This window comes from Elephantulus edwardii, unplaced genomic scaffold (genome assembly GCF_000299155.1).
Source record: "Elephantulus edwardii isolate Elephantulus edwardi_28Jun2011 unplaced genomic scaffold, EleEdw1.0 scaffold00036, whole genome shotgun sequence".
Lineage (NCBI taxonomy): Eukaryota > Metazoa > Chordata > Mammalia > Macroscelidea > Macroscelididae > Elephantulus > Elephantulus edwardii.
In genome coordinates this window covers 3,458,035-3,471,770 of record NW_006399786.1, presented here as the reverse complement: position 1 = coordinate 3,471,770, position 13,736 = coordinate 3,458,035, and the positions used below count along the sequence as shown (strand labels likewise).

General features: G+C 41.1%; 1 protein-coding gene across 1 annotated transcript in view; it reads left to right on the top strand.

Annotated features, from left to right (window-relative positions):
- The window catches only part of SLC25A30 (solute carrier family 25, member 30), a 32,984-nt gene extending 20,630 nt beyond the window's left edge, over window positions 1–12,354 (top strand). Inside the window, exons 2-9 of the mRNA XM_006884556.1 lie at window positions 1,405–1,552; window positions 2,333–2,427; window positions 3,606–3,691; window positions 6,711–6,806; window positions 7,730–7,854; window positions 8,911–9,049; window positions 10,746–10,826; window positions 12,313–12,354. Of these exons, the coding sequence (XP_006884618.1) occupies window positions 1,405–1,552; window positions 2,333–2,427; window positions 3,606–3,691; window positions 6,711–6,806; window positions 7,730–7,854; window positions 8,911–9,049; window positions 10,746–10,826; window positions 12,313–12,354 (812 nt within the window). The remainder of the gene's footprint in view (window positions 1–1,404; window positions 1,553–2,332; window positions 2,428–3,605; window positions 3,692–6,710; window positions 6,807–7,729; window positions 7,855–8,910; window positions 9,050–10,745; window positions 10,827–12,312) is intronic.
- Window positions 12,355–13,736: the final 1,382 nt, after the last annotated feature.

Below are 13,736 nucleotides of genomic sequence, written 5' to 3'. Positions count from 1 at the left end.
TGAAGGAATGAAGACCCCAAATCCCTGTAAATGTTCATTAAAATTAATAAAATTTAATTAAAAAAAAAAAAGTTGTGTTGCGCTGGGAAAATCTGTCATGAATTTCTCCAAACTTTAAGCAAGGATGTCAGTTTAAAGACTCAGGTGTGCCTGAACTAAGTGATTATATTTTCAGTTGCTTCCTGTGCCTGAAATAAGGAAGAGCAAAGATGAGTCAGTGCCATTGGATTGTGATGTTTGTCAAGATTCTTGGATGTCCCATTGTCTGCCATAAAAACAAATGAACTCATCTTGAAGAAAGTGCCACCAGGGTGCTCCTCAAAGGCAAGGATGGTCAAACTTCATCTCACACACTTACTATGTTGTTAGGAGAGGTTGGAAAAAGACATCATGCTGGAAAATGGTCAGTGAAATGAAAGAAGATCCTCTCCAAGATGGATTGGCACAGAGACTGTAACATCGGGCTTGTGCATGGTGGGGGGTGAGTGTGGTACAGGACAGGGCACGGTTTAGGCCTGTTGTTCATAGTGTTGGCTCTGAGTTATAGTTGACTATGGAATCTAACAACAACAGCAACATTGCCTGAAGGGCTTTCTCCATCCTTGCCATTAAAGTAGACTGTACTTCAGAAGGCAACTCTTCCAGTCACATTTTGGTCACTATGAGTCACAAACGACTCAACGGCACATAACAACAACAACAACATATTGCTATTTCCACATTATTCATAGACTGTTAAAAAAATTTGGTTTTCTTTTCTTCTTGTGTACCGTCAAATCAGATCCTACTGGCAGAGGAGGAGATTGCCCTTCCTTCTCCAATGGAGCATCTGGTGGTTTTGAACCACACGCCTTTGGGATTGCAGTGCATCTTCTTTACCACTAGGCCACCAGAACTCCCTTGTTCGTAGACTTTTTGAAGACCTGTGATTTCAGAAGTGCATGACAAGTCTTGCTTCTTAGTTTGCTTTAGTCTGGAAGCTCTGCTGAAGCCTAATACTAGTGTGATTGCTTCTAGCATCATAGCAACATGTAAGCCACCAGCCACGACAGGAGGGCAGACTGACTGATGATGGTTGGACGGTGATGCACGCTTCTCAAATCTCGTGATACATTTATAAAGTATAGAAAAGAAAATGCATTTGTGCATATTTAAGGGGAAGGTTTTACTCATCTTTTGGTTTTAAAAAAGACCTTAAAAAAGGAAGAAGTCTATGAACTGCCTACCATTTCTTAGTTCTGTTTCTTGGTTTAGATCATAGTCTGAATGTTTCCTTGGTAACACACCACCATGTATCTTTCATTTTGTGGATCTTCTGTTTATGAAATGAAATGTTTCTTCTTTCAAAAAAAATTTATTTTTTTGGCACTTAACAACAATTTTTTCTTCCTTCAAAATTTTCAGGTACCTTTCCAATTGATTTAACCAAGACACGTCTCCAGATTCAAGGCCAGACAAACGATGCAAATTTCAAAGAGATTAGGTATCGCGGCATGCTGCACGCGTTGGTGAGGATCGGCAGGGAGGAAGGGCTGAGAGCGCTGTATTCAGGGTGAGTGGACCTCCACACTCTCGGGCTTTGTGTTGACCCTGTCGTGTGAACAGAATGAAGCTCGGGATTTTACAGACAGAAAGTGAACATTGGGGATGTATTTGGAAAGTAGTCAGTGGTGTATTTCCCACTTTGATTTCAATTTATTTTCTAAATGTGTATTTTAGGATAAATTTTTGGTGAAGCAATCTTTTTGTCATATTTAAGTGCAGACAATAATATAAAAATTGACATAAAATATTATTTTAAGCCATCATGTAATTGCATTTTCCATTCTGAAAATAGCCTTTCCCCTAAGTTTCTGAAGGTTTTGCCATAATAAAACATGGCCCTGCATCCTCCGTGGATGAATCGCAGTGGACACCATTTGTTTCATTCAGTGTTTAGTGAGCCAGCTTCTATTGGTGCTGGATCCGAAAACTGTTTTGGAGTCTGCTTTTTTATGTAATGGATTGATTCTTTGCACACATTTAACTGGACCGCATGGTGTATTTTTGTTGGCTTTTGAATTTAAGAACATTGATTGAGGAAGGCAGGTTCATGATTGCATCTTGGTGTATGTGTTTCCTAGAGGGTTTTAAATACACTGAGCCAGTGGTGAGCTCTGGTGGCCTAGTGGCAGGAAACTGCACTGCAATCCCAGAGGTGCACGGTTCAAATCCACCAGATGCTCTGCTGAAGAAGGAGGAACAATCGCCTCCTGTACCAGTCAGATCCAATTTGATGGTACACACATAAAAAAATAAATACACCGAGCCTTTGCATATATTCCTTTAACAGAATTGCTCCAGCAATGTTGCGCCAGGCTTCTTACGGCACCATCAAGATAGGCACTTACCAGAGCTTGAAGCGCTTATTTGTTGAACGGCCAGAAGGTGAGTGGGGAATCCGTTTTCACTTATGGACAGGAGATGAGTTGTCTTTTACTGAAGTGGTCTTGCATTAGATTTTTTTTTCCGGCATATTTGGGTAAACATTTTGAGGAGGATGCGTGGTGTAAATTCTAAAAGGTGTGGTACTTAAAACAAATCCACTGTCAACAGAACTTAGGGATCCTGGTGGGAATGTGGACTGAAAGGAGCCATCTTTATTAGTTGCCTTCTGAATATCCCCTGGACTGCCAGAAGAGCAAACAAGTCTGTCTTGGAGGAAGTACAACCAGAGTACTCCTTACAGGCAAAGGTAGTGAAACTTCAGCTCAGATACTTTGACATGTGGTCAGGAAAAGGGAGAGGGACAGACAAAGAGAGGAAGACCCCGAACAAGATAGATTGCCCAGTGACTGTAACAATAGGCTTGAGTATATCAGAGGTGGTGAGGATGGTGCAGGATACAGCAAGGTTCACACTGGGTGTTCACAGGGTCCCTATGAGCTGTATTTGACATTTCCCAATAATTAGGCCAGAGGATCTGACATTACTTAAATGTTTTTAAAGCCACAGCAGTTATTGCCTACTTTCTAGGAAAGCAATGGATACAATTCTTAGAATTAAGAACTCAATGTTCTAATACTCTATTGCTGATTGATTTATGACTTGTTTTTTGTGTGGGTGGTTTTTTTGTTGGTTTTTTAAAAATCTTTAGAACTTTATATTTTGACTATGAGACAAACACTGGTCACTAGTTACTGTTGTGTAAGAGGGATGAGCAGGAGCTAAGATTTTCTGGAAGTGCTTCAGTACTGTGTGTTTTGAAATAGATAAGATGAACTTTAAGCCTCGCTGTGCCTACCTCATCAAAGTATGTCTTTTTTTTTGACAGTTGTGCCCTGTCTTCGTTAGGATGGTTTGAATTTCCAGGCACAAGTCAGTTGATTATCCACCTTGTTTGTTGATTCGTCCTGCTTTTTAAATGTCAAGAAATTTTGCTAAGCCAAATGTCGTTAGTCAGCAAAATTCTAATCTTTCTGCAACCATTTGTTTCATAAAACATAACTTTCTTCATTGTCTTAAGCTGACCAATTAGCATATAAATGAATGAGGTAATTTAAATTATCTACAGGAAGAGCTCTATAAGTATCAGAGGACAAATAATGATATGTCTTTGTTTACAGATGAAACCCTACTGATAAATGTCGTTTGTGGAATTCTCTCTGGAGTTATATCCTCAGCCATTGCTAATCCGACTGATGTTTTGAAAGTAAGCACAGCTGTCTCTATCTTACAGTCACAGTGCATGTTTTCTTATTGAGAACAATATCCGCCTAATGATAATCGTCAGGTCTCATAGTCTTCATGTTCATGTGGGTCCCTGGGTGGGCAGTTTGCTCACACCTGAGCTAACCTGGTGGCACCACACAAGAAATGTCAGTGATCTGCTTCTGTAAAGATCCCAGCCAAGGAGACAGTAGGGAGCATGTTCACTCTGCACCACGTAGGGGACCATGGATTGTAGTCATCCCCCCTGGATTGTGTGTTTAAAAGGAGCACTTATAATGTAGTCCGTAGAGTTGCACTGCTAACCCAGCAGCTAACAGGAAGAAAGGTGGACAGTTGTCTCCCATTAAATTTGCAGCCTTGGAAACCCATCAGAGGGTTGCTGTAAGAAGTGACTCGGCATCAGTGAGTTTGATTTGTTTGTATGTCTTTTTATAACCAACATTTATAAAGACCCTAACTTTTAAAGAATTTTGAAGCTCTCCATCTCTGACATACTTTGGACATGTTGTAAGGAGGGACTAGTCCTTGGAGAGGGACATCATGCTTGGGAGGGTGGAGGACAGCACAGGATAAGAAGACCCTTGATGAGATGGATTGACTCTGTGACTGGGGTAATGAGGGTAAGGTATGCCAGAGACAATGAGGTTGGCTCAGATAGAGCAGGGCTCATAGCTGTTGTACGAAGGGTCCCTATGAGTCTTAGGTGACTTGACGGCACATAGCAACAACAGCAACAGTTTTTAAATACCCACTAGGTAAATCTGCCTACTCATAGAGATGAGCTCAAAAGTAGAGCTCTGGATCTGGTAATTAAGCAGGAAAAACTACTTTGTAGACTCAAGGACATTTGGATATCATTCTTCTTTGAAAATCTCCCTTTTGTTGTTGGTTCGTGAAAAATGGATGGGCTGCTTTAGGTGGCTTTATTAAGACACAGCCTCCTTCATACTATTTAGAATAAAGTAGTATAACTCATATGAAATAAAAATAAGGATTGTGTTACTTTTTAATCTTCTTAGAGCATTATTCTTTTTCTCTTACCACTTGCCCTCCATTATTTAACCTTGTATCATTTGGTATATGTGAAATACAAAGTAAGACAAGGGCCTGCCCTTAGAGAGCATGGGCCTGATAGGGTCTCATGCTGTATACAGGCCAGGCCCTGTGTACAGCAGGTTAAGTGTGCATGCACCACATGAAGGGAGAGTGTGTTAGAAAGAAGAAAAACAGACACTTTGCTGTACCTTTGTTGTGTGCTGGTTAGGGTGAGGGAGTTAAGGGAAGTTAACGCGTACTCCTGTTCATCCATTCATTATACGTCAAGGTTTAGGGAAAGTCACCTGCTACATCTTGGTGTTCTTCCAAGGCTAGCATTGCAGTAACAATGCCCTTTAGAAGCTAGGCAAGGCCTCTGGGTGGTACACATAGATTGCACCTACTGCTTACCTGAAGGCCGACCATTGGAACCTACCCAAGGACTGTGGAAGAAAAGCCTGGCGGCCGGCTTCAGAACTGACAGTAGTAAAAGCAGTTCTGCGCTTAACACCATCAACCCGAGTCAGTGCAATGACAATGGGTTTGCTTTAAAAGTTAGATGTAATGTGTTTGCACCTTGTGTTAGTTTTCATTAGGACTGCCTTGAGAAATGACTATAAATTTAATGGCTTAGAATAACAGACACCTATTCCCTTACAGTTCTGGAGACTGAACTCGAACTCACTGCTGCCAAGTTGGAACAGACTCATAGCTGACCCTCTAGTGGGTTTCTGAGGCTATAAATTTCATGAGGGTAGATCGCTCATCTTTCTACTGAGGAGCCACTGCTGGATTTGACCCACCAAAGAGGCATACCCTCTAGGTTAGCAGCACAGCTCCCTACAGCCTGCACCACTAGAGAAGTTCAAAATCCAAGTATCCAAGTGGTGGCAGCCTCTCCTGGAGGCCCGAAGGGAAGCCACACACCTCCCTTGTGGCTTCTGGGGGTGGTTTTTGCCTCAGTCTTTCTTGGTTTGTTGACACACCACCCATCCTGTCTCCATCTTCTCCGTGCTATCTTCTTATAAGGAGACTAGTGTCAAATTTACTCTTCAGAATATTCTTCAAAAAATTATTTCTTTGACCATCCTAAGAGAATGCTAGGGAGCTCTGGTGGCTTAGTGGGAACGAAGTGCACTGCCAGTGTAAAGGTGTGAATCCCCCAGCTGCTGTGCAGGAGAGAAACGGGCACTTAATTCCCATGTGATTAACTGCCTCTGAAAACCCACTGGAGGGTCAGTTAGGGGTTACTTCCAACTTGACGTGACACTACTACCACAACAATAATTGAGCACATTAAAAAAACAGAAAGATTCTGACTCATGGGTTATCCTCTCTAAACAAAAATAAGGTTCTCACCTTTTAGTAAGATACCCCTGTTCATTCTTAAAAATGAACTATAAAAGAGAGCTATAGCAGATGTGACTGTTATGTCAGGATCTAGGTCATTTGGGTTCTGTGCCAATGTGAAGTTCAGTTGTAAGTTCAAAGGTGGTAAAGCGTGTCCAGCACATGGCCATCTCATGGCCATCTGGTTGGCCCCTTTGATTCAGCTGGTTAGAAATAGCGTGGCTCCAAGTAACTAATTTAAAAACTGTGTGTACACAAGCCTAGTGCACCAAACGCTGCCATTAGCTCCATGAAATCTTTAGCATGACCGTCGCTGCCTCTCTTTTCTACATAGTGACCAAGACATACCTTGTTTTCTTCTTAAAAGACTCTTTTTGTAAACGTTGGTTTAATTTTGAAAGCTAGTGAGCTGCATATGCCTGTTTCCCTGGTCTTTCTAGCTATTTTGGGTTGTTTAGGAGTTTATACGAACCAAGCCTTGCCTGTTTTGAGTCTGCTGAGGACATTTTCTTCCCTTAACCATTATTTAATACTGGGTTGAGTGGCTCTCAGATATACAGTAGGAATGTGCTGTGCTGCTTTCATCTCATGTTGGTCTTTAAAACAATCTGTAGATCCGGATGCAAGCACAGAGCAACACCATTCAAGGAGGAATGTTCGGCAACTTCATGAACATCTACCAGCAAGAGGGAACCAGAGGACTGTGGAAGGTAAGCAGACAATGGGCCCCACTGACTGACTCTTTAAGTATTGCCTTTCCTCTTTTTTTCCCCCCCATTTTCCCGTTTCTTTTATCTTAATCCAAAAAGCATCGCGGAGAAATGGAGGAAAGTGACATTTTCTGATATCGAATATATATATATCTTCCTTAGTTTCCTTGTCTTTGGAATGGAAATACAAGAATAATATCATGAAAATGCCTTTTGAATGATAAGAAAGTCTGAAGATTGAGGGTTTTAAAATTTTGCCTTTTCTGTTTATAATTGTTACAGCAAAGGTTTCTAGATTAAGGCTAGCTTGAGATTTTGTCTCCATGATTTCCTGGCTAGGGAGTTCTGATGGTTGTCTGTAAGGAGTTGTGCTGCTCACCCGAGGGTGGTGCTTCTCTGGTGATTCAGATTCATCAGTGGCTCCGAGGACGAAAGGTGGGCAGTCTCCTCCCGTTCCATGTACATGTACAGCCTCAGAAAGGCCATGGAGGGTCAGCTGTGAGTCATTTCCAACTTGGCAGCAGAGTGTGAATGTGAAGAAATCAGCGCTGTATTATTAGGGAGCCCTGGGATGGAATGCTACTTCCTCGTGGTCTGGTGACTCACCAGTTCATAGGCTGGGCCCTGAATGCCATTCAGTACAATCCTCTCAGTGTCTGAAAGGAGACCACGGGCTCCCAGAAGGGAATTGTGCTGGCAGGTCACATGGTCAGGGCCAGTACCAGAAGTAGATTCAAGCGTCTGATTTTTGTCTAGCCTGTCCTGCTCCTCCACTGTGCCACTCTAAATCTCCCAACTCCCTGCAGGAAAACATAAAAAGTATTGTTTAGTTTGTGAATTTGAACCTCTGTAAATTTGCAGAGGTTACTCTATGGAAAGTAACCTGATACCTGTATCATTTCTCTTGTTAATGCCTTTCCCAGGGTGTGTCCCTCACTGCTCAGAGGGCAGCGATTGTGGTCGGAGTGGAGCTGCCTGTCTATGACATCACCAAAAAGCACCTGATTCTCTCTGGCCTGATGGGGGACACTGTGTACACCCACTTCCTGTATGTTTATGGTGATTTTTATTTTTTAATTACTAATTTATGCAGGCGTGAGATTAAGGGAAAATTTGATACAGACTGATAATACAATAAAAGCATTATATTCTCATGCTTGCAAAATTACTATACAGAGGTATTCTAGGAAAACGTAAAAGTGCTTACCGTTTTACACAGATAACTGTTTTTAGGTATGTACCTTTGAAACATTTTCTGTCCATTTGCTAATAATAGCTACAGATTATCAAACTGTTTCATACTGTTATTCATACAGATATCATACTGTACGAATATATGATAATTTATTTAACTTACTGCAGGAGCCAATTTCTCACTCACAACCCCTATCCTCGGAGTACATATGGCAAGTAAACTGTCACAACGTGGGCAGTTTGCATCTCGTGGGCAGAGGCTAGGGATATTGCTACACATTCCCCATACAGTGTGCAAGCCCAGATGGTACAGCGAGGGATTATCCTGTACAAGATGTCAAAGGGCCAAGGTTCAGAAACCCTGTTCTGAGTTAAGGGGTTTCAGGGACTCCTGGTGGGTATTATAGTGAGGAAGTCCTTGTCTCTGATCTTTAAGGGAAAAATGTAATATACAGAGTTATTCTTCTGCCCAAGGGCAGAAATTCCCTTGAGTTCATTTTGACTCGAGTCAAAATGCCCTTTGAGTCCGTTTTGACTCGTGGTGACTCCATGCAGGCTGTGAACGTCTGCTCCATTGGCTTTTTTTGGCAATACACTATATAAAAGTAGTTGGCCAAACCTTTCTTCTTCAGAGTCTCTACGTTGGTCTGAACTGCCGACTTTTAGGTTAATACTTGATTGCAGACTGCCTGAGCACCTCGTAATGGCTAAAGTAGATCATCCTTAGTGCACCGCTTCCCTGTATCTCATTCTGCAGCATTCCAGAATTGCAGAGATACTCGTCTTAGAATTTCTAGCCAGTGTGATCAGTGTTGGTGTTAAAGACGTTGTGCAGCTCCAGTTAGGGACCTCACTGAGAGCCTTTCTGCTTTTGTAGAGTTGACTATAACTTGTATATCGTTCTTCATAGCTCAAGCTTCACCTGTGGCCTGGCAGGGGCCCTGGCTTCCAACCCAGTTGATGTTGTGAGAACACGTATGATGAACCAAAGAGTCATTCGAGATGGCAGGTGCTCTGGCTACACAGGTACCTTGGATTGCCTGCTCCAGGTGAGAATGGATGTCTGTGTCAGGTCATGAACGCCTTCCATTGCCCATTCACTTCCTTGTTACCCTCCAGAGAGCTGATTTTCATAATGATTCAAGGACATAGGTTCTGGTCTAAGAAAAACCTAGGATTTATCACTTACAAATCGTGTGACTTTGGATGACGTCATTGTTTTCCTTATTCTTCATTTTCCTCATCAGTTAAATGGGAACAGTAATAGTACCTCTATCATAGGATCATTGTGGAGAGTGAGACAATACCTGGGCTGTAGTCAGCTCTGAATAGTTAAATGCTACCAGGGATAATCAGGGACCCTGTTAGAAATAAGCACGTTTCTTTTACTTAACCTTCAGTGTTCTTAATGGATTGCTTCAGTGAGTCTCTGCTCCAAATCTGTGTATCTGACCTAAGAGTATCTAAACTATGAGCGAATTAGTGCTAAGATATGTGACACCAAGGAGCCTGGAGGGGTGCGTGAATTACAGCATACTGACCTCCTTGGGATTCATGTTCAGAACTGTAACACACAGGTGAATATTTAGGAATGAAAGTGCTTTCTCTTTATATTCCGCTGTGCTCTGATGAGTGATGAAATTTTCATTGTGATCCTAGTAGCACTTGTGTCCTTTCTGTGTCATCAGACTGGAACACGTGTCCTTCATTCTGCTCTCTCTTGGAGGAACTCATTGATCTTGCTGGAATTCTCAGCTTCTGTAACTGAGAATACTGTTGATGTGTGACTGAAAGCTTGTGACTGTCTTCCCGCCGGGTTCCTACCATCCAGTGATTAGGGGCCACTTTGACGGCTCCATTTTTCACTCTTTACATATTTGCTTAATGACCTAAAGATACTCGTTATTTTTATTAGGCCAGCAACTTATGATATGGTGGTGCTCTCTATGATATTTTTACCACCGTCGCTACTTTCAGAACTATTTATGAACCCAGATGGTATGAAAGTGGAATTAAGCCTGGAGTAAGTCATTCAGCCTCTGCTCATGGCCTGTATGTATGGGCTGTGGTGGTGTTGAGCACAAAACCTGAGTTATGCAGAGGAGACAGAGGACTCATCTTCTTAGACAGCTTTCCACACAGGAGTTTATTTTCAAGAATAGATCAGTCAAAAAGAAAAAGATCAGTCTCACCATTGATATTTGCAAATTCAGCAGTTGTCACATGTGCAGTCAGTGGCATTGGCTACACTCTTGGTGCTCCTTGCAGCCATGATGACTATTCATTTCCATACTTCCCATCACCTGAACAGCAGCTCGGTGAGTTAAGCCAAGCCAAGATTCCCTTTCCCTCCACCTTTCCACCCTGGTAACCGCTAATAATCTAGGTCTCTATGTACTTGTCTCTTCTGGATATTTCATTAAAGTAGAAGCATATAATATGGGTTCTTTCCTTACTGACTTATTTTACTCAGTGCTTTCAAAGTTAGTCCACATTGTAGCATACATCAGAACTTCATTTCTCTTTATGCTAGAGTAATAGCTCTATACATTTGTATATATTTTATTGTATACATTTATTCATTTATTTATTTTATGTTCATTTAATTCTTTTTAACTTTTGATTATAATGAGTTATTTTGGGCATATACCTAGCAGTGCTATTGTTGCATCATATGGCTGTTTAACTCACTAATTATTAATGCTTTTGGCATAGTTGTAAAGGTAATGATTTTTTTTCTTACAGACATGGAAGAATGAAGGATTTTTTGCTCTCTACAAAGGGTTTTGGCCAAATTGGTTGAGACTTGGTCCGTGGAATATCATTGTATCCTTTTCTTTGGAAGTTGGGAAATAGATAAGTGTGTGTGGGTGTATGTTGTTTGCTTCAAGGCAGAACCAAAGCATAGCTGAACCCCACGATGGGTTTTCAGAGGCAGTAGATTGCATGGGAGGAGATTGCCTACCTGGTGGATTTGAACTGCATGCCTTTAGGATTTCAGTGCAGCTCCTTACCACTAGGCCATCAGAGCACCTCTGATTAAGAGAAATATATTCTATTTCTTTTTTAGGAAATCTAACACTATGAATCTTAATGATGGAGCTGTTTGAAAGTAATTTTCAATAAAATTACCTTTTAGACTCTTCCAGAAGCTATGGGCATCTGAGATTTCAGAAGGCGATGAGAGTTCCTTTCAGACCCGCAGCCGTCCTTGGGACGGATGTAGCTTGGAAACTGTTTCTAGAATATTTGTTTTAGAGAGTATCTGTGGACAAAGTGGAATAAGCTCCAGAATCATCTGATCTACATCATTTGCAATGTGTTACCAGGGAAGGCAGCAAAGGAGTGGTGCTTTCTTAGCCTTGTTGTTGTTGTTATATACCATAAAGTCAGAACCAATTTATAGCTGACCCTCCAGCAGTTTTCACTGGCATGAGAGGAGATTGCCTGTCTTTCTTCTGTGGAGCAGAGGGTGCCTTTGAACTGTGTAACTTTGGGTTGGTAGCATCACTTCTTACCACTTAGCCACCACACCACCCTTTCTTAGCCGTAGAAGGACAAAGTTATAACATAGGGGCTGTCAGTTTTCTTCATCCCCTTGTTTCTCTCTGTCTGATCCTTCCTCCCAAGGCATGTCCTTCCTGGTAGAAAGCCTGGATGAGAGCTCCCCAGGGTTTGTTAACTCATTCTCTCTCAGAAACTTCCATAAAAATCTTCCTACTCACAGGAAGTAGCTAAGAGAATATGCCGTCCCCTTTTCCTTATGAATCAGGGTGAAGTCTCTCTCAGGGAGGAGTGATAGGGAATGGCAAAGGACACACTGACAAAGGAGATTAATCAGAACTGGTTTTGACAAGCACTGTGGCAATCGGACAATTAAAACAGACTTTCAAGGGAAAAAAATTGAGGAACAAACGGGTGGAGTAGAGAAAATGAAAATAGTGCAACAATGAATGAATGGAAATCCAAAATCTCTGTAAATGTTCATTAACATTAATAAAATAAGAAAAAATGGATAAAATAAAAAAAATAAGTTCATTAAAGAAAAAAAAATCTTCCTACTCTAGCAAAGTCACAAGAGCGAGCCATGTGGAGGTCTTTTTTTTTTTTTTTTTAAATCTCAGCTTTGATCTTCTGTTCCAAGCTGGCTAACCTTAGGGTAGCTGAATACAAATTCTCTCGTATTGGACTAGGATCATGGTACATGGTCTGCCTATACCTACTCTCTAGCAGACATGATTATCAGCTCTATTTCTATGAGTTGGCATTGTTGGGATGCTTTTTCTTTGTCAGCCTTAACAACTAACCACAGTTCTTTGTGACATACGAGCAGTTGAAGAAACTGGACTTGTGATAAGCTGCACGCTGCATGAGACGCCCTCTGAAAATGCTACCTTCTGAAGTAGTACGGCTTCCTGTGTGTCACACTGCTTCTCACCGCTTGGGTCATCACAGAGGCTTGGCTGTGAGTAACAGAGGGTGAGTTCAGACTGCTGTGTTGGCTTTGGACACACCTCAGCAAAATGTTTAATGACATAAACTTGCAACATCCAAACACTGTTCCTTACCATTGAAGTGCTCTTGGACATCAAAGATAACATTTCAAGTGCATGTTTCTGCTTCAAGAAACTTTGCAAAAAAAAATCGGGTACTGTGGACAGTTTTTCTTCAGAGGGAGTCAGCTGTCGATGCATTTCAGTGCTTGGTGGAGACTTCTGCAAAAGATCAACAAAACCATGGATTCGAACCTCCAAGAGAGTCCCTATTGGTCGTGAACTTTAGGGGTCCTTTGCTTCTTGTCAGCTGAGGAAATGTCACATGTGGAAACTTGGACTTCCCAACCCTGAGCACAGACAGTGCAGGAAACTGATCTTTGGAATATTGCACTGCATTTTAATTTCCTAACGTGACAGGATCTCTCACTTATAATAAGTGATTTTTTAAGCCTTTGCAGATTTGACCTTTGTGAGGAATTGTTACAAGGTATTAATATAATATCTAGACTCATTGTGTAATGTATTGACTTTGAAGGTGACACAGGTGTTTCCCAAAAGGTGGATTCTGTCTTAGGTAATGTTAGTAATTTATTCTGTGATTTCAAGCAAAGCCTTTCTTGTTTCTGTTTGTGTCCCTGGAAAATAAAAATTGTGACTTTGGGCTTGAGGCTCAAATGAAGAAAGTGATAGCTGCTATGGTCCTATTGTGATGTTGATAAAAACAACATCATAAGTAAGTGTGTTTACATCCTGCTGTCCAGTTGCATAAAATGTATAGAGGAGAGCCATATTTTTGTGGGGATTTTGCTGTAATTGTGCAGGATACTCTATAAAAAGCCCTGTTAAAGAAAGAGCATTGTATAAGTTAAGGTTGTTCTTTACCTGTCAAATTGTGGCTAGTGAATTGAAGGGTTCACTTTCCTCCCAGTTTTTCAGTTTGCACTTTAAGATCATGCCATATCGTGTTAAAATACATCCTCTCTTGGGTTTCCAAGTTAATTTAGTTTAAAAATAAGTGTTTTAAATTTTAAAACTATCTTAATGCATCTATTTTATTTGTCACAGTACATATATAGTATTTTTTCTTTATTTTTCTTTATTTTACCTTTGAAAGACAGTGAGGATACATTATTTTCCCTCTTTTTTAGTTTCATCCTGTTCTTTTTTCAAATAAAAGGTGACTCTGAAAACCTCAGAGCAGCTGGATACTTGGGTTAACACACTCGCTGCTAACCAGTAG